Source organism: Silurus meridionalis, chromosome 10 (assembly GCF_014805685.1).
Source record: "Silurus meridionalis isolate SWU-2019-XX chromosome 10, ASM1480568v1, whole genome shotgun sequence".
Taxonomy (NCBI): domain Eukaryota; kingdom Metazoa; phylum Chordata; class Actinopteri; order Siluriformes; family Siluridae; genus Silurus; species Silurus meridionalis.
In genome coordinates this window covers 14,831,531-14,852,772 of record NC_060893.1, presented here as the reverse complement: position 1 = coordinate 14,852,772, position 21,242 = coordinate 14,831,531, and the positions used below count along the sequence as shown (strand labels likewise).

Below are 21,242 nucleotides of genomic sequence, written 5' to 3'. Positions count from 1 at the left end.
TGCGAGAAAATAACACTACATTTTGGCTGGCTATCAGGCATGAATAAGGTTAATGGAGAAGGAACAGTTGAGGCAGAATTGCCTAAACCAATATATTAATTGGTTGCCGCTATTCTGTTATCTGGCTAATTCTCACCATTCATTAGATGCGTTTTATTATTTGCTGAAAAACTAATGCCAGCAGCTCACTTAGGGTTGTGCTAGTCTTTGGTGGTGTATAACTTGGTGCATACAAAAGGTCAGTTGCACTGAAATGAGCCAGGGGTTTTAAGTCTAGTCTCTCTGCAGCTCATCTAAGTTTATACTTCAAAAGTACCCCTCAGGCACGATGGCCTTCGCACCTCTGATTAATAAAACATCCGCCTCGCCTAAATTTCCTGGGCCTGATGCTTCAGAAATATAATCTTTAGGACATAAGTAATTCAGCAGTATGCTAGCTGGCTAGCTGTGGTACAAAGAAGACAATCATAATGTAACTCGGACATACAGTCCTCTGACAAAGAGTTAGTCTCCATTACATATTCTAGACCAATCAGCGTCTCTGCTCTTTTTTTATTGCTAATGGCCGGGTTAATGTGGTCGCTTTGAGGTGGGGAAAATCATATCAGATCTTTTCAGGAAAAAATTTAGTTAATCTTGCTTACTCGTCTTGATATCTTCATGAGTTTGCACATCTTTCTGCTTTTGACTATTTTTTATGCTGTGAACATAAAGTGGTTTTATTTTTCACCAGCTGTTTTATTTGGAATCTAGATTACAATGATTTAAAGCAATCTACTACATCACACTTGACAGATTTGAGTGTGTTATTCGTCCATCCCTGCTAATCAACCCAGTGCAAACAAACTACTGGCTTCATATTATTGGTTTAAAGTGTGAGCTACTCCACTATTTTAGGTAACAAAATAATAGTGCACTGTTTTTTTTTTCATTCTATTTAGTATGGTAGGATGTGATTTACTGTAGGAGGTAAAGCGATGGCTACTGAAGCCTAGACACGGTTGTTAAAGCTGTGGAAAGCACAAGACACTATTATTAAAACGGATATATTATTATTGAATTTTCACAATTATAAGATTGTTTGGCTGGTCAACTATAATCCAAACTTTAATAACTCAAAACAAGCAGGGCTTTAAGTTAATTAATGGTAATAAATCCAGTGACAGTTATATTGAAAAGGTGTTCTGTGAATGCACAGTCCAAGAATAAAAAGCTCTATGGATTCAATAAATAGCCCATAATATTTTATACATTTAAATAGCAAGCCTTATTTTTGAATAGATAGGCTATGTTCATAAAATATGTCTTCCTAAAGAGGCAAGTAGAATTGATTTAATGGTTAAAGAGTTCCCTATCAGAAATTATGAGAACCCCTTTTCATTAATGAAAAGAAAATAGATAAATGTTCTGTTCTGCAGTCATCTCATACTAAAATGGCACAATTCACTGAAACACACTTAAAAACACCTATGCATCAAAGTCAGGCGCCAAATATTTACCCCTCTATGAAAAACCAAGATGCCACAATTTAACATACTTGTCTATTGCTTTCTTTCAGACCTCCTCAGACAACTCTTTCTCTGGTCTGTTTCCATGTGGTGTACACAATTCTACCATACAGCAGTCTACTTTTTTCATTTAAATAGGCTGAATGATTGTTTATAATACAGAAGACATGTGATAGTAATTAAAGAAAACTAAAAAAAAAATGAGAAATTAGTTTGAAACATCACTATAATCCACTTATTGAGTTCTTCTCTATCAACAAGTTGGTCTATGCCATTTTCATGCATTTTATTATTTCTAATATTATGTTGAATGAAAAATCAATAGTAAGTCTGACTTATATTAAATATTGAATAAACTGAAATGGATGACAATTACTTTTGTCAATTTCAAGTTATTTCAGAAAAAAAAAGCATGGGATCTTCTAAATTTGTGGACGTACCAACAAATTTGTCCACATCGGTTTACATAATAAGATTTGGACCTGTATCTAAATATACTGCACAAATAAAATTGATTAAGACTGTGTGTGAAATGTTTCTTCCATTCTTGAGCATGCTATCATCTAGCTGATTTATCTCACTGGCTACTGCTGATAAATTATCATCAGAAGCGCATTGCTCCGTGAGTCAACTAATGAATATTAATGAACACTGGATGTCGGATTTATGAATATTATTGAGTAGGGTCTGGTTTCACTAAAGAAACTTAGATTTGAAAATATAAATCTTCAAATATATTTATATAAAAGAAAGATGATTTTCAAGGTTGAGATGGTTGTCACAGAAACCCAAGTCTTCTATGGAATGAGAATAATAATGTCTAAAAATAATATGGCAATAATAATTTTAATAATTCAGCTTGATTTAAATGTGTTTTTGTATAACATGATCTATAAAAAAAAGACTACTTTCAATAAATATTTGCTGTTAGGTTGTTTTTTGCAGGAGCATATTTTGGGAACATTAATAAGCTCTCCAAGTATGAATGTTTTAAACAAAAGAACTTAAAATAAATCTTGTCTATGGCTGCACTGTGTTGTTAGTATTAGCGCAGTGCAGTTGCATCACCCCAGGCATGGCCTGATATAAAGAACCGACCTCTGAGTCCAACCAAATGTCACGCTCCGGTGCGTCTGAATGGGACATGTGGCTACAGAGTTTATACAGAAAGAGCAAGTGGAGGGAAAGAAGAAGCAACACAGCTAATTGCTGTGCCCGAGTCAGCACACTGCAGAAGCATTGCTTTCAGTCATTCTTTCATTCTATTCTTTTTGAACAGCCGAACCTACTCATTTTAAAGGCTTCACATAAGGCTTATCTTTAGTTAGTATGTCGTCGGTAGAAGGTTGAGTAAGCCTGTTTTCTGAAATCAAAGTCAACTTTACTTCCTGTGATATCATCACATTTAACCTCAGACTAGTCAACTTCCTTTTGGCTTATGTGAGAAAAAAAGCCCACTGACTTTTAAGTGTGTTATGACACAGCATGCCACATAAGCAATTTTGATCACTGCTGAGGAATGGAAAAGAATTTATCCACTGTGACTGCACAGATGCAGCTGCCTAATTAAGTAAGGGCCTGAGAAAAGACAGTGCTTTGTTTATGGACTTTCTTACAACAAAGCAATGCTCTTACACTATAAGAAAATGTAACAGGCAAGACGGCTAAGCTTCAAGCCCATCAGACAATGTAATTAGGCCCACTAGCTCAAACAGATAATAAGGAGACACGCCTAGATGGAGATCAGGGAGATAATCAATGAACAACCACAAAAGATCTGACTAGAAGTGTGTTAGGTATGAGAAAAGCTTCGATATAATGACACTGATGAATAAAGCCGGAAATATTACTCTGGCAGAAAACCATAATTGGGAACTTATCATCCTTGAGTTCATAATGGCCAACAGTAAAGGAGTGGACAGTACAGCAATAAAGTGAAGGGGAAAGATTTTACATTACACACACAATGAGAGTCAAAATTAGAGCAGAAATGACACTTGAAATTCTATTTCAGTAATAAAAGGAACATATATCTATTCACATATCTGCATGATTAAATCTGTAACAAGAAGAAACACTACATGGACAAAAGTATTAGTGCACTTGACTCTTCCAGCCATACGTGTTTTTTTTTTTCAGAAACTGTTACCACAAAGCTGCATAATTGTATAGGATGTCTTTAGCTGCAGTAGCATCAATTTTTTTTTCTTCAATCGAAGGAGACCCAAACTCATTCCAGCATGACAGTGCCAGCTCCATGAAGATATGGGTTTACATGGGTTGAAGTGAAAGATATTGAGTGGCCTGCTACAGAGCTCTGACCTCAACCATTTTCAACACGAATTGAAGCGCTGATGGGTGTGCACCTCCTCACCCATGATTGGAACATCTTCCCAGAAGAGTGGAGGATATTATAACAGCAAAAAGGGACTAAATGTTAGATTGCATGTTTAAAGAGCACATACGAAGGTAGGACACATGGTCAGATGTCAATAAACTTTTGTCCAAATAGTGAATCATATTATCATGAATAAAAAGTAATCAAATGGACAGTTTGGTGTCCATTTATTCCATGCAGTCTTAACTAAGATCCTCAAACTCTACCTTAAGGGTAATTAATTCCAACAAGCCATGAATGACAGTATTAATGCATCATAAAAACAAACAAAGAAAGCAAGTTAACACAGGCAATATTCAATGTTCGTTAAGAGTTACAATAGATAAATACATGTCTAGTACGTATTGTTTATTCTAAGTAGGTCTACATTCATTAAAATCCAGCCTGATATTAAATGGTGATTATCAGCTTAGCTTAAGTCTTCAAGTGTAAATACTGGAATGCACCAATCAGTCTCAGGTTTTTTTCTAATTAACCTCAGCAAGCGTATTAATTGAAGCAATTAATCAAAATTTTATTTAACGGTTATTTTTATTCATGTGCAGCCCTTTTTTTTTTAAATCTGTTGTTAACATTAATGGACTTTACAAACAGGACTTCCTAAAGTAACGTTGACATGCATTGTAAATATTTTCTTATATAAATATTTTCTAAATAGCTTAAAAATATTTAGCCTAATTATAAAGCAATTTATAGTCCACTATTTGGACAAAAGTATTGGGACACCTGACTTTACCAGCCATATGTGGTTCATCCGCAAACTTGGAGGCACACAATTTTATTACATTTCTTTAGATGCAATAGCATTAGATTTTCTCTTCACTTGAACTAGGAGACCCAATCCTGTTTGAGCAAAGCAATACACCTGTGCACAAAGCCAGCTCCATGTATATACAGTATGGTTTGCATGAGTTGGAGTAAAAGATCTTGAGTGGCCTTCTATAGAGGTCTGACCACATCCCTGAATGAGCACAAATTTCCACAAGCACACAAGCTTTCACAAGAGTGAAGGTTACATTACAGCACATAGGGAGTAAATATAGAATAGAATGTTCAAAAAGCACATACAAATATCATGGTCATGTGCCTACAAACCCTTGTGGTTATAGTGTATCAGTTATATGTCCAATAGTCATGCATAAAAAAAGTTAGGCTATTATAAAATATGCAGTGCACTGAAAAATATTCAGTCTACTGTGCCAAATGCAGTACCGTCTGATAAAAACACAGGTTTGGGCATGAGATAATTACCGACCATTAGAAAGGGAGAAACCTCTCTTTGTACAGAATTTTAATCGTTTTTTTCTTGCAGCTTCACTTAAAATTCACAATTGTGCTTGTGTGTATTTTAAATCTTATAACACCTGAGAAACTAGACGCAAACTTTATGTTGTATTAAAACATTTAGTTCTTTGTTGCATATACCTTACTTAGATATCCAATTACGTTAATTAATATAAGCTTCCATTTGTGACTATTTGAATTTCTAACCGCACTGTGCCTGGTTATAAACATCCTCATGAGATAATATACTGGTGCCATTTTTAGCTAGAAAATAAGTCATGCCAAAGGGCACAGCTGAGGAAATGCTCCACTGGGCATTGATGGCAAGCCCATCTCTCACACAGATGGATCTGCCTACGTTTCCTTTTTTCCACTAGGGTAAAATGTCAAACATACCTTGTTCAACGAAACACTGAACTATTGTGGATGCTGACAAGGTCACTGCTGAACTCTCAATCACAACTGTATCTGTCTCAATACGACAAAAGTGTGCTATTACCTTTGATACACTTTGACAATGTATCCGTGTATTTATTCATGTACCTCTGGCATTTCAGGATGTGTTTGGAATTACAGAGAGGGATCCCTCAGTGGCATTATCTGTATGCAAGTCAAATAAAAATGCAAAATGCAGAGCTTGCTCTCCCTAGTCCAAATGTTGACAGGCAGGGGCCTCTGGGTTGGACAGAGCTTCAGGCAGTAAGGCTTAAGGCGTATGAATGAGAAGATGGCCGCAAGCATATGACGTCCGCTTCGTCCCAATTTGACATTTACCTAGCTGCTAATGGAGAAGATCAGGATTTTAGAGGGTGAGGTTATTAGAAATTCTGGAAAATAAGAAATTTCTACTGATACAAAAGTTTTTGTGAAGGCAGAGTGAAGGACTTACGTGCAGCACTCTTTAGCGAGTTCAGCGTTCATCTGTGAATTGTACTGCATTAATTACAACAGGGCTCTGAAAAGATCCAATCCTAGAACAATATTCTGTGTTTAGTACACCTGAAGCTGGGTTAGCGCTAGGAGTTTGGAAAAGAAAGCCAGACGTGGAACAGGAAAGAGATCAATTCTTCATATACATTTCCTAGGCAGATATTCCAAAGTAAGGGTCCAAAACCTAGTGACAGTCTATATATTAATAAGTAAAACTGCTATATTTATTCACCTACTGTATAACCAACCAAAGCGACTAACCAAATTAGAGATGTCTGCTTGAAAAAAGTACTGATATGTCAGGAATAGGAGCAGGTGAGAGGTATAATGCTGCACAAGTTCAGGATTCTGTGAAGCGCAATGACAGATCTGTCATGGTCTGGGTGCATTTCAGCTAATGATGCAAAAGGGGGTGATTTGGAAAAAACAATGGAGAAAAGAAAAACTCTTTCTTAAACAGATATTTATGCATTATGGTGAAAACATTCATGCATTTTAACATTTCAACACAAGACCTGCTTGAAGCCAAGGTCAAACAATTAGCTATTAAATCAGCCCTTTCACATAAATAACTGAAGCTGTGTTATATTTACAGTATATAGGGAAAAGAAGCGTGCTGTGAATCCTTCATGAAGGTTGGAAGAAATACTATTATTTGCTATTATAAGACAGATAACAAGTACTGTTAAAAAAGAATCATTAACAAATAAAAAGTGAATTTGGCAGTTATCTAGTGGCGGGGAACTGGGAAGAAGACAAGGAGAACAAGCTAGTATAGTGAGTGAGTGTTTCCTTTATTAATATGCATTGAGATAAAAACCTTTGCTGAAAATGGGAATGAGTTGTGAAGCTAAAAATTGAGCTAGTATAGACCCTTATATTGACTTTTTTATCACTTCAAACATCAGAATGAGGAAAAACAATCGCTTGGTTGTTGGTGCCAGATGGGCTGGTTTAAAGATTCCAGAAATGTAATTCTCCGGGGAGTTTGACACACAGCAATCCGCAAAGTTTATACAGAATGGTACGAAATACAAAAACAATGTAGACTCGTACTTATTCCTAACTGACAGAAGCAGAACCTAATGTGTTCTTCTGCTGATGCTTCCTCATTAAAGTGGTGGTCACACTAGACCTTTAATATGCAAAATTTCTTCAGAGACCTGCTGTGAATATGGGTGGCAACTTGATACGACACCATGCGCCAATGTGATAATTTTTTGCAGGTCAGCAATCACCAAACTTGGGAATGCACCAAAATGTGCAAATTCTTCATAATAAGATTCTGCTCTCAAGGATTTATTCTCCATTATTCCAGTCAATGTAATGAAAAGAATAATGTGACAGCTCCTTACGGGTCAACATGTGCACTGCGAGATGCTTTCCTGTCTGTTGTAAAAAGCTGTTATATAAATTTCTGTAGCATTCGTCTCAGCTAAAATCAGTCTTTCTTTTCTGACCTGATACTCAATTAATTTTTTTTTTTTACACCATTTTGTTTCCAGATGTTCATAATAAGCTGGTCTGTAAGTAATAAAATAAGTTATCTCAGCATCTGTGCTTATAAACACTTTTTTAACAAACCATGCTCAGTGTATAAAATCCATTTCACTCTTTTAATGAACAAGCATAATATTAGACATTTCAGAAACAGGATAAAAATCATTATATATTTATATACTTTCATATTCATATTTGAGTATACTTCTTCTTTCGGCTGCTCCCATTAGGGGTCACCTCATCTGTCTCCATACTACTGTCCTCTACATCTGCCCCTTTTACACCAACTACCTGTATGTCTTCCCTTACCACATCCATAAACCTCCTCCTTGGCCTTCCTCTTTTCCTTCTTCCTGTTAGCTCCATCCTCAGCATTCTCTTATGTTCTCCAAATATTCTTAATTCAATTTGAATACAAAAATAGTAGAGATCATGCAAATATTTATCTTCTGAGAAAAAATTTTATTTACAGTAAATATTTACACACTATGTGTCAAAAGATAGATAGATAGATAGATAGATAGATAGATAGATAGATAGATAGATAGATAGATAGATAGATAGATAGATAGAAATATATATATATATATATATATATATATATATATATATATACACACATACACGTTTCTATCCAATCAGTTTTACGTGTTGCTATAAGGCCGACACTGGGCGTTTTTTTTGTATAAACTCGAAGTTGCTTGAACTGATGCTTTAACCAATCAGACAGCAATTTCTTTACTCTTTTCTTTTACCCTTGCAGTTGCCATTTTCATGTATTTTGATTGTCAGAGCATGCTACTCAGAGATATAAAACTGCATCTACTGCAAACTACACAATCTTAAATATATATTCATGTGGATTTAATAGGTTTTTTATTCCACAAAGGCTCACAGAGGAAAAGAAATTGATTTAGTTGCAGATATACTTACAAGGACATTTACAAGACAGACTTTTCATGAAAAGCTGGACATCATTAAGGAAAGATCAGCCAAAACATATTTGTTTAATTTTTCATGAACCAATAATATGATTACATTACTTTTCCAAGTAATGTTTTGAAGAAATGAAGAAGCATGTTAAGCAGGTGTCAAAGTTGGAGCAGAATTCTCACTGTCTCATGTGAAGCTCTCAGCCAAAAATGGAAATGAGTGTAAGCTTGACATCTCATTTGCAGTGTGTGTGCGCTATGAGTCAAAGATCTTGGAGATCTTTCAGGAGGCTTTGAGGGTCAGGCAGAAGTGCAAAACTTGCAAGCTTTGGTGAGAATGATAAGAGCAGCTCAATGCACCTTTTTATAAAGCAATAAAAATCTGAGTGTATTTGTTATTATACAGATTCAGAAATGGCTGGTCATGCAAACTTAATGTTCACAAATCTCTTTCTAAATCCACGTTTGCAAAATTGCACATAACATTGCTATTAATGACGACAGAACAACAGCAGCTGGGAAGGCTATAGAATCTTCTCGTCTCCACCAACTTCTGCCAATTCTCCAATATATACAATCATTTCTGATTTTCACAAGTAAGCTGACATTTTAATATGAAATATCATATTTAGTTCATATACATTTGAACATCATATTGTTCATGTTTTATTTATTAATAGTTTAATAAATAAATGACTAACTTAAACAGAATGAAAGAATGAGTTTTTTTGCTTTTATTTATATCAAGGGGTAAAATAGGAGCCTGATTCCCTAATTAAATTTTTTTTTTAAGGTTTATATTTAATAGTAGCACTAATGTTTTTCTGCTGCTGTTTTTCAAACCTACACTACAGATCTTGAAAGATCATGATAGTCTCATGTATCGGAGAAATATTGTGGTATATTTCTGTTATTTCTTTCACTCCTCCCCTCCTGTTATTGTATTCCTTTTATTGATTTACAACATTTAAAACTCTCATTTTTGCTAAAGGGAAAATGTTAAGGGACTCTACGGCTGAAAGGTGACAAACCATGACAATGTATGTAAGTCAAAGTGCAATAGCACATCCCAGCATGAGCACTGTTGAAAGCTGCTTTTGATCGGACCCCCTGGAGGCAAAGCCACTTTAGATGTCAGTCACACAACAGACATCAGAAGCCAAAAGCAAACACCTGTGTGCTTTTTTCTTTCACAGGAATCAGACCAGTGTTGTTTAGTCAGATATTGAGTGGTTGTTTATCAAGGTGTTTTACTGTGACCCTGCCGCAGATAGTGAGAATCTGTACTTGGCTTAAGGCTGCATTTGCCATTAACAGTTTTGCATCAGTTGATAACCTCAACAGTGATAGAACTGTAATGAATGGACATTTGGTGTTACCCAGATTAGGATGGGTTCCCTTCTGAGTATGGTTCCACTCAAGGTTTCTTCCGAATACCATCTTATAGAGAGTTTTTCTTTGCCACTGTCACTAATGGCTTGCTCATTCAGGATGAACATACTGTAATGAGACTCATTTCTGATGCTGAAATATATATATGTAATTTATTTAACTCTGTAAAGCTTCTTTGGGAAAATGTGCATTGTTAAACGCACTCTACAAATAGAATGTAATTATTTGGCCCATGTGTGGTAATGGCAAGTCAAGCCTCAGTTCTGTGTTGTTAAGTAGAACTAGTGGCTGGGCTAAAACACCGCTTTTATATGTCTTAGAGGCAGCACATACTTTCCTTCCCCCTCCCTGGTTGGAAGGTGTCATGTAATAGGGGGATAGGGTAAATCTGGTTGTGGAGGGAATGTGGTGGAAACTGGCAGATGACCAAATTGGTGGTTAAAAAAAGTCTTCTTTGTTGTTCTTTGGGAAAACCAAGTCAGATCACATGCATCACATCCACTTCTCCAGAAAGAAATGGGTATTCAAGTCAAGTAAATATGTACATGTACAGAGGAAATGTATTCTTGATGCATTTCCTGGTGAAGCATTATCTGTTTTCCCGTTGCCTCTAAAGGCTTCATGTGAAATACGTTATCATAAAGTACAGATCTCATCAAGATCATTCTAAGAATCAACTGCACCTAATGCATGTAACAAATCTGTAGCTGAGTCCAAATAATTAATTAGAAATAAATAATTAGAATTTAAAATAATACTTGTATTAACTGAAATAAAAACGTTAATAATAATAATAATAATAATAATAATAATAATAATAATAAGCATTTGTTAAAGGTTTCTTGTAAAGAGACAGGGTCAGTGTTTATAGTTTTTGTGAAGTAAAAGGTAACAGGAGGTAACTCTGGCGCTATGGATTAAAGATTCAATATTTTTTATTTGTCACAGTTATATGCATGATACAACTTGCAATGAAATGAAGAGTTGAAAAACAAAATCTTGAATCCATTGCGCTAGCGTTAGCCGCTAGCCACTTCCTGTTTAGAGGCTAACGCTATTACTATAGATTATTTAACTTGTTAACATGACCAGCTTCAAGAATTTCTCTTAAAAGGAAAAAAAACTGACAATTCCACATATAGAGGGAGTGAATGCATGAAGGATGGAAGAAATAAAGACATTAGTTAAAGTATGATAAAACAAGTAGAACAGTTGAGTAGATCATATCTTTAGAAAATAAAACTGTAAATGTAAAACACACTTACATACACACCTGTATTTACCAAATGGGGTCTAAACTAGTTAAAATGTTCATTATATTTAATCAATTATATTTGTGCCAATTTAATTGATCACTCAAATTTAATCAATATAATAAAAATGTGTATTGCGGTTTATTTATTCAATTTTATTTTTATAAAATAAAAATAAAATTGAAAAATTAAAATGCAATTTTATTTTTATAAAATATTTCATATATTAACACTTTTATTAAATTATTTTCGAATTGGTTTAAAAATGTAAACTGTTAACGTTCACAAATGTTAATAATAATAAACTACGTTTATTTAAAAAACTACCAGCAATTGTTCCACGTAACCGTACCGAAATGTAACCGAACCGTGACTTAAAAAACGGGTTACGTACCGAACCGTGAATTTTTTGTACCGTTACACCCCTAATATATATATGTATGTGTGTGCGTGTGTGTGTGTGAGAGCTTCTGATTGGATTGCCCTTTTGACATGATTGTGATAAAAAAAAAATTGGCTCTTGTTTGGAATCAGAGTGGCTTTCTCTATTTATCTCAGTGTAACCATGTGCTCATAATTGTAAGAAAATCACAATATGAAGGTGACCTTTTCATTTACAGTCACAACAAAAGCCTCTGCAGTGATCAGCTGTAGGAAGTGGCTGATAGTAATCTTGCTTCTTCAGCTGGATCACTTACAGTAAAATAATGCCCAACTTCCATGCAGCTCAGCTTTTCACCAGGATCCCAACAGAGAATATGCCCTGTATGTGAGGGCGCTACAGGGTTGTAAGCGAGATAGAGAATAATTCCTCGTATGCTCATCACATCCCTCAGGCACACCTTGCTCAATTATTCAAATCCTGGAGCTTACAATGTAAACAAGCGCAGAAACGCTGCAACTGTTCATCATATTAGTGTCATGTACTTATATATAAACTTCAGATATTTTTCATCATGCGTTATACATCGGATAGTATTTGTGTACAAGACCCATATCATCCCCGTGCACAATGTTAACAACAGTATTCGAGTGCAATGGGTGTGAAAGTAGTCTGGCAGTGCTTAAAGCCAACACAATCCTGAGGGAAGAATGGGGATGGCTGTGTTCCAAACCCCTTGTTTACATAAACCAGGCTTAGGTTTCCTTGGTGGTAGCAAACAACCTAAAATTCCTAACACTAAAGAATAGAAAATTCAATTATTACCAGGCAGACGATTTGTGTACAGACTCTGAAAAAACTGCCAATGAGAAGAAAATATTTTACTGTTGAAACGGCTTCTGGTAAATAGCATGCAAAAATGCCTTCTGCTTCATTTCCTATTGAAAGCAGCTGAAAAAGTGGTGCACCCCACAGGTCTGGTTATAGAAATCACATTGTGTGTGTGTGTGTGTGTGTGTGTGTGTGTGTGTGTGTGTGTGTGTGTGTGCAATTTTCATATTCAGCTCAACTTCACAGTGCTTGGATACGAGGCTGGTTATTATCATCTTGTAATAATGTACAGCCAGAGATGCTCCAAATATGGAGAAAAAAAAATGGTGGGGTATACTAGGACAATAATCAATAATATAGAGGGGTCACTGGTGCTGAACTTGATTATTTTCCCAGAACAACACAACCTGAAGCGTTTAATTATTCCTTTTCTATTCATTTTACCCTAGACACAATATTTAAATTATGAATAAATAACACAAAAATTTTAACCATTTAGAGTTACATTTGAGACAAGTTTCTGTTATCAGTCATATTACATCAGTTATAGACAGTCATTCTCTCATCAGCTTTTTTTTCTTAAGAAGTTAATGAGACAAAAAAATACAGGTTCCCAAATTACTGAGAAACCGACTCTACGAGTTACTATGAAACCAATAACAGTTCCACCAGTGCATTAATATGATCTTTTCATATGAATAATAACACTATCTTCAGTGCCGCTGTCACAGAGAACTAACATTTTCTGACCAATCAGATTAAAGAATGCAGTAGACCTAAGAATCAAAGGCAGAATTAATAGATTATGTGACACTAAGATGCAAAAGGACGGCACATCAACAACTTCTTACTAACTGTTAAGCTCTTTGATGCTCCAAAGTCATACAAACATTATTCACTATTTACCCAAACAAGTGTTTTTTTGGATTTTATATTGGGTTTAATTCCCATTTAAGCCTGCATTTAACACTTTAAATAGCACTGATGTTATACAGTTGTTTCTGGGTGACAAATTTAAAAAGCGGGAATTTACAATTGTATAGATTGTATATATTAACTATATTTCTATAGAGAGAACGAGCAGGGGTGCTTTTCCCCTTTAAGCTCTCGTCACAGTCACTCCTGTGACCTTTCCCCATAGGCATAGGCTCTGTCTCTCCTCTTAACCAACCTGCCACTCTCCAACCACGTCCTTGAACGCTCCCGTTACCTCGCCCTTTTTTCACTTCTCTATTTAAATAAGCTTTGGGAATAAGATCGCACTTTTTTTTCACACCGAATACAACACATCCTTTATACAAAGAATCTAAGTGTAGAACTCTTACCTACACCGCGCCTGTTTGTTTCTTCGCTTTACTTTTCACACAGCTAAAAAGACTTCTGTTCTGGGGACGGGTCATGTGTGCGGAACTCAAACCACCCTCTCAGAACATTTTCCTGAATCCCGGGATATAAAGTGACCACTGTGTGTCCTGAGGTAAAAATATCATGTGGCTATTTGGGAAAAACTACACACTATTCATGTACCTCAATGGTGTCATTTGTCAGAGTTTTTTTTTTTTTCTTTAAACTTTATTTTTATTCCAATTCACTTGTGGTTTATTGTGGTGTTCTTGTATTTTCCATAGGCATTACTAAACTAATTTAGGATTAGTGAAGCAATTTGCACTTGAATAATTCGACAGGCATAAGCAGAGAGAAAGAGATCTTTCTATGTATGGAGGAGACTAATTTGGTACACACTTAAAAACCAGTGAAAGCCAGAAGTAGACGTCTCTGGGATATGATTGAGGTCGGTTCGGGGCAGTTAAACAAAAGAGATGAAGCGCAAAGAGTTCAGCAGTACTTAAATGAGCAAAACATCAGAATTGAATCAGTTATTTGTCACGCTATATAGCATCCTGTAGTGCAGTATCGCCTCTCAGCTGCACATGCATGACCAGCATACAGCAAACAAACACCTTCACACAATACTATACCACTTATACCACTAGTTGTTTTTTTTACTTTCATTCTTCAACATGTAAATGTATGTTCAGCTACCAATTAGGGTCCTGAGACACCAAACTGACCTCCCTCTGTAGTTGTTTTTGCAAAGTGTCCTGCATCTCTGCTCTAATTCAGCCCTTGTCTGAAATAAATAAATAAGCATGCTGAATAGGCTTCTGACACCATCGCAAGAAAGCGTGCTAGGTTTGGTTGCTTAGTGAAGAAACTGTGCCAGAAAATAAAAAAAGAAATGAGCAAAGCAAACAGGCATCATTTTAAAGAGGGCTCACATGCTGCTCATTTGCCAGCTATATTTTTTTTACATATATATGTAATATTCTGTATTTAAATGACCAAAGCTTCAAACCATGTTTAAATTCTGAGTCAGAAAAAAAATGAAGTGGCATATTAGGAAAAGGGTCTGCAAGCTTCAAGCGCTTCTTCTCAAGTTCTCCAAGTATTATAGAAGAAATATAATGAAGTAAGTAACATGAGTAATTCAATGAGAGTTTTAAAAATGTCATAAAATTACATTTACAATGGAATAGTCTGTTGGTGGGTTCATCGCCTGGCAACGTCTCATCTACTGTTTGCGTGTGTTTGTATTTTTTATTTTTTTTGTATTTCTCATTACCATAATTATCTTTACTTCTTGGAATTATTGAATGACCAAACTGAGAGAACTGAGAGAATTTAGGGTAAAAAGAAATGTGCACGGTATTGGACACTGATAGCAGTATCTAATATTTCACAATCTATTTATAACCTTGCACAGTTTACAGACTGCTACCACTCCCTGGTAGGGTCTAATTTTGTTTGAACAAGTCTATAATGTATAGAACATGCATCCCAGAAGTCATATGCAGTCTTTGACGTGTATTTTTCAGTCTGCCTTGGTTGGCAACAGTTCTTTGGCGTAGTGTCTGAGGCCTGTCCTTGGTGTATTTAAGGAAAATCGTAAACACGGTAACAAATGCACTAATAATATATATAACTAGGGAGAAAAACAGTAGAAAACAGAGTAAAAACAGAGAGAAAGCGGCAATGCAAAGGGGAAAAAGATGCATTCAGACAGCTCGCTCACTGCGAGAGGAAAATATACTCACTGAATAAATCTCTCAGCAATGTATTTACTGCAGGCCAAATTCAGTCCAGTCTTTACTCTGCCAATCATAAATCTGTTAGCTGGGAAAAGGCAATGCTGTGCACACAGCACTACTCGATCCACCTCACCTTCAAACTGTGCTATAAATGCAATGTGGAGGCATGAAAGTGGATTGAAACCTACCCTTTTTTTTTAACACACGTCCTGACATTCCTTTAACTCTTTTAAATCATTTTCAATTAAGAAAACCACGAAATGGTTTTATTATCCACTATTATTCCAACAGAGGAGAATAAATACCTCATTAGCCAATAAAAAAATCCCTTTAATACCACTGCTGCTGCAGGCTGCAGAAGTTCACATTTTGATGCCTATGAGAAAACAGTAACTTTACAATTCGACAGCTTTACTTAGGCTTAACTTCGTGACATGACCTCAGCATCAGTCCTTAATCTTTAATCTTTAATGAGAGGACGACGCTTCCAATTTCATAATGTGCTCAGATCAAGTTTACCTCACTGTGGTGAAAGTATATAATTAAACCGTCTGACCAGACTCTTTGCATGCTTTGGTTTTTTTTCTCAGAGAAAAAGGGAACAACTGGAAACACAGGACTTGAGAGCAGAACTGTAAGACGTACATGCTGCCAGATTGCTCATGTTCCACTGTTCACTTGAGTCCATCTGGACTTTTATAAACACTGGAGGTGTTAATTTAACACACCAATGATTTTTTTTTTTTAATTACAACAGTGCATGATGCTGAAACTGTAAAGACTCTGGACCTTTTTTGAAAACTATTTATGGGAAATCTTCGTTTTTAGGAAGCCAGTGTTGGGACTGAATCAGAAGTTGTTTTAAGTTTAGTAACATGACACGGATCAGATACATACAATGCTGTTGTCCACTCATGCATACACATTTTATACTATCAACATGCATCCTTTTTCATAAAAAAAGGTGCATACAGTCCACATGTTCAACAAGTCCAACTTATCTATGAACATTCTATTAGTTTTTTTTTTTTTTTCACTTACAGCATATCCACATTTATATGTGAATACAAAATAAGTATGCAAAAGATAGCAGCAGCACCTACACGAAGAAAGTGAGAACACAAACTGGCTTATCACATGCCGCTGTCACTTCTCTGTCGTTTTGGAGAACTTGTGCAGTCTGCTTTGGTACCAAAAACTAGTTTCAGAGAATCATCGTATATTAGATGATATACAGCACAGAGCTTTGATACTGCTATTATACTGAAAATGAAAAAAAATATATTTTCTTTTGTTTGTTCTAATCTCATTGATTCACAAACCATATACAACTTCAATCTATATATGATGTAGAGATAGCAGTAAAAACTTCAACACAATGCTGCTAAACCATAGATGCACTAAAAATTGCCACGTACTTTGTTGAGGGTTTTTTTTTTTGCAGTGACACAAATCCTCGCGCTGTTCGACTGATTGAATCTAGTGCATGACTTACACACCGGGCGCAATGCGCGCGCTGGTCCCGTACCTTTGCCGTAGTTGAAGTGCAGTCGGATGGATTTGCCCTGGTTGATGTGCAGGTAGGTAAACCACACGGCGAAAGTGAGCAGCACCAGCAACAGTAGCAGCTTGAACTGCTTCCTGATTTTCTTCACCGGGAAGCGCAGCATCCTCGCAGCGAGCCGGAGCGCGGGGCAAACGGACAGCGCGCGCTCACCTCCGCCACACCGGGCTCGTGCTCACCGACATTCCGCGCCGAGCAGCGCCGCTTCAACAGGTCCGACTCGGAGCGCGCGCTGGGATTTAAGCCGCACACACACACGCACACACACACACACGCACGCACGCACGTACACGCGCTCACAAGTCACACAGTGACGTCCGTTTGGATGCTCGAGTCATTTTTTTTCCGGCCCGTGCTCGAGATGCTGAAGAGAGGTGTGTGAGGATTGTTTTTTGATTGGACCGCGCCACCGCGTGCAGCAACTGATCCGGTGCCTGAAACAGCGCGAATCAAAACAACCCCATCGCGAGCCTTTCGCTCTGAACGCGGCAGGAGTTGCGCACTAATCCGGTGCAATCCTCTTTCTGCGTGGCCTCGGTGACTCCGATTAAACTCCGATCATGCCACGGGTTCAGAGCCTTTCAGCCAAGAGTCACACCTTTTCCTCCCCCCCCTCTTTCTATCTGGGGAGGGTTTCAGATTAAACTTTCTTCAGCGTTAGGCCACATTGCTGTCCCTTTCACGTGGTCACTTTTCGTGCAACGCATCAGTGTCTCCTGTTATTGCATTCATAAATGCACGAAAAAACTGACAGCACGCGCGCGTGAAACAGACTCACAAATTACCTGCACGAGCTGCATGCACACCCGAGCTGCACTGCACGCGCTCTTACACACGGGCAATAATCATTTATTTCTCTATCGATCATGGATATATCTCCACTGCCAATCCCGAGATATATATGTTTCACTCCCAGTTCACTCGGTCACAGAGGCGCGCTCGTGAGCCGGTGCGATCTCAATCCGGGTGATGGTTTAATAAAGCACCCAGTAATATAAATAACTGAGTGTGGTATTTAAGGGTATTATGACAGGGGGAATCGGGCATGTCCAGCTCCAACTCGGTGCACGCGTCAAACGCAGTGCGTTGTTTTGTGGCTCGGCATCATCGCGGATCTTCACGCAGCTTTCACACGCGCTTTATCCCTGCCTGAGACGCCACCGGAAACGGTCACACTCCTGTTTCCAGAGTCGGATCGCTACGAGCACCTCGAGCTCCGTGTACTATTTGCGGGAGTGGGCGCGCGCGCGGCTCGCACCTTCCGATCGCGCTCTCTCTCTCTCTCTCTCTGTCTCTCCCCTTCCTTCTCCTTCTTTATGTCACGCGTCGCAATTGTACAAAATGCAGCTCCGGCTTGCGGCTCTCGCTCTCAAACACAGTAATTTATTCGGGATCCTCCGGAGCCGGAAAGTCGCCACTCATTTCCCTGCGCGTTCAGCCTCCTGCCCTCGCGTTTCCGTCGCTCCTCACTTCAGCATCCATGACGCTGCCGGGCAACCGAACTTGGGCGGAGCCGCACTGAGCTTTGACCTATCACAGGCCGAGCTAAGAGCGTCAACGAGGAGGCGAATCAACGGCTGTATCTCAAACGGCGACTCACGCCCTGTTTAAGTGCACTACGTAAGGAGTAAACGTAACGGTTTCTGTGCTCTACGTAGTGCACTATATGTGGAAAAGGAAGCGATTTACCATCAGCAGCGGCAGCGTGCTACAGCACCTGTTAATAGGAAATACAGCAGAATATGAACTTATGAACAATAGATGTACATAACTGAGGATATTTGCAGTTTTTGCAATGATCTATAATTACAATTCTAAATGATTTTTTCTTTCTTATTTTTTTTAATGCCATGATCAATTACTGCACATAATAATAATAATAATAATAATAATAATAATAATAATAATGATCAGAATCAGAATCAGGTTTATTGACCAAGTGTGTTGACACACACAAGGAATTTGATTCCAGCTGTTAGTGACTTTCAAAGTACAGATATTAATAACACAATACATTAAGCTTGGACTATATGAGACAAAACAGACAATGTGAGACAATATAGACAGTATGAGTATTAAATAATAATAATAATAATAATAATAATAATAATGATGATGATGATGATGATGATGATGATGATGATGATGATGATGATGATGATAATGATAAGACCTATTGCTAGTGTATATATATATTTCTACCAGCTTTTGGCATGTTTAATCGTTTAAATGAAATACAGGCAGATGTAGTCTGTATGTTTTAATTTCTGTAGAATTGTTTTGTTTTATTTGTTCATTTATTAGCTTTTATCGCTTGATCCTGGTCATGTTAATGGTGGATTATAGGGCATGAGGGAACATCAGTGGCCATGGGGCAGGAATCCATCATTCCATTACAGGGCAATGACATGCAAACTCGTTTTACTTCCTGGAAGGGTTTTAGGAGGTAGGAGGAAACCGGAGAGCCCAGACTAACACCATTATGTGGCCATTCATTTTTCACCATACAAATTGGGTGTTGCCTCTGTTTAGTGTGCTCTCGCTTGCTATTTCCAACCCAATATCCAGAAACCTGGATTCTTAATCTCTGAGAGGACAGTTTGATCTGATGTGCTCATAATAAAAAACCTTTTAGTTACACATTGACTATACGAAAAAGAAAACCTAAACCTAAAAAATCTCGGAAGCACGTGTTTATTTAATGACCCACACTGAACCCTTTGATATAAGCTCTGTAAGGTCCACTAGCCGCTTACATTCTTTACATACTAAATTGTGCTAGAGTGGAAAGTGATCATTTCGTTTTATTTCTGTATTTAATTATGGTGTGTTTGGAGTTTAGATTGCTGTAAAGTTCTTTTGCAGTGAAACAGACACTGATACAAAATGAAGGCAGGTAGGGTAGCATGTAAAAGAAAAAAGGCACCAGATAATACAGAAAAAGAGCTGCAAATTGAAATGATGTGGATTGATAGCGAGCGAGAGAATGCTGACACATCATAGCATGAGTCATTGTTTAAAAATTGCCTTTGCAACAAAAGATATTTTAGTAGCTGGTTACTCAAATTAACAGTGTGATATGCGAACAACAGCATGTTGTGCAAATCCAAATGCAAAAGCAATAATAACCGACATCTTTACAATTCAAATACAATAGAAAAAGCTGTGCTGTGCTGTGTGTGTAAAAAAGGAGTGCTGGAGCACAGCACACATTATAGATGTCCCAGCTGACTTCGTTTTTTTTCAAGAACATTCATAACATACAGTTATGAGCTTATGCCAAGTCAGGCATCAAATATGGATTAAGCTGTGTGAGAAACCTGAAATAGCAAAATGTCTGATCCACTCTATTAGCCTCAGAATGATTTTTTATTGTGAATTCTATGATTAATACAAGCAGTTATGAAACTGTCAGTATTTGCAGAGCTCTTAACCAGAAATGTGACTAACGCTATATAAGGGATAAAACAGTTATTGCAGTTATTGGATCATTAATAACAAGAGGTGTGATGTGATTCTTTTATAATAGCAGGTTGTTATTCCGCTGACACTACATCAATGGGCAGATGATCACATAAAAAAAAAAATAATAATAAAAAAAAATATTAATGAAAAACACTTCCTACATTTTGCATACTTCCTGTGATCATGTACATTATAGCAGCTGTAAACAGTTGTTTCCTTGCCAGCTACGCCTTTCTTACTTTATATTAATGTTAACAAGACAAAAACAATTGTTAAATAAATGTCTGCTCACATCAATAGTTTTTTGTTTGTATTTGTTAAAACATAAAGAAAATGTAATAATCATTATCATCTGTGTGGAATGACCAAGTTGTTAATATAGAAACAATAATATAGCAAAACAAGCACACCGAAATCACATTAAACACATTAGAATAAATAACAAATAATAAACTACTGCATTATTATTCTAGTTTGAGGATGTATTACTGTCGGATGTTAGTGTCGCTTTTTAAAAGTCTACATGAAAAGCATTGGGATGCACCCACTGTAGTTGAAGGTTAAAATGATATTAGTTGATGGAAAATAGGTCTCTTATAAGCAAAAATAGCCTGTTATTGATTAATACATTATTGGTTATTACTTTGGTCTTTACAATGACCAAACAATACAATGCAATACAATACAATGATGTGTGATTTCCACACCATCTCC

General features: G+C 36.9%; 1 protein-coding gene across 1 annotated transcript in view; it reads right to left on the bottom strand.

Moving 5' to 3' along the window:
- Window positions 1-18,631, bottom strand: part of b4galnt4a (beta-1,4-N-acetyl-galactosaminyl transferase 4a) — a 137,685-nt gene extending 119,054 nt beyond the window's left edge. Inside the window, 1 exon segment of the mRNA XM_046859841.1 lies at window positions 17,028-18,631. Coding sequence (XP_046715797.1) covers window positions 17,028-17,169 — 142 coding nt within the window. The 5' untranslated portion in view covers window positions 17,170-18,631.
- Window positions 18,632-21,242: the final 2,611 nt, after the last annotated feature.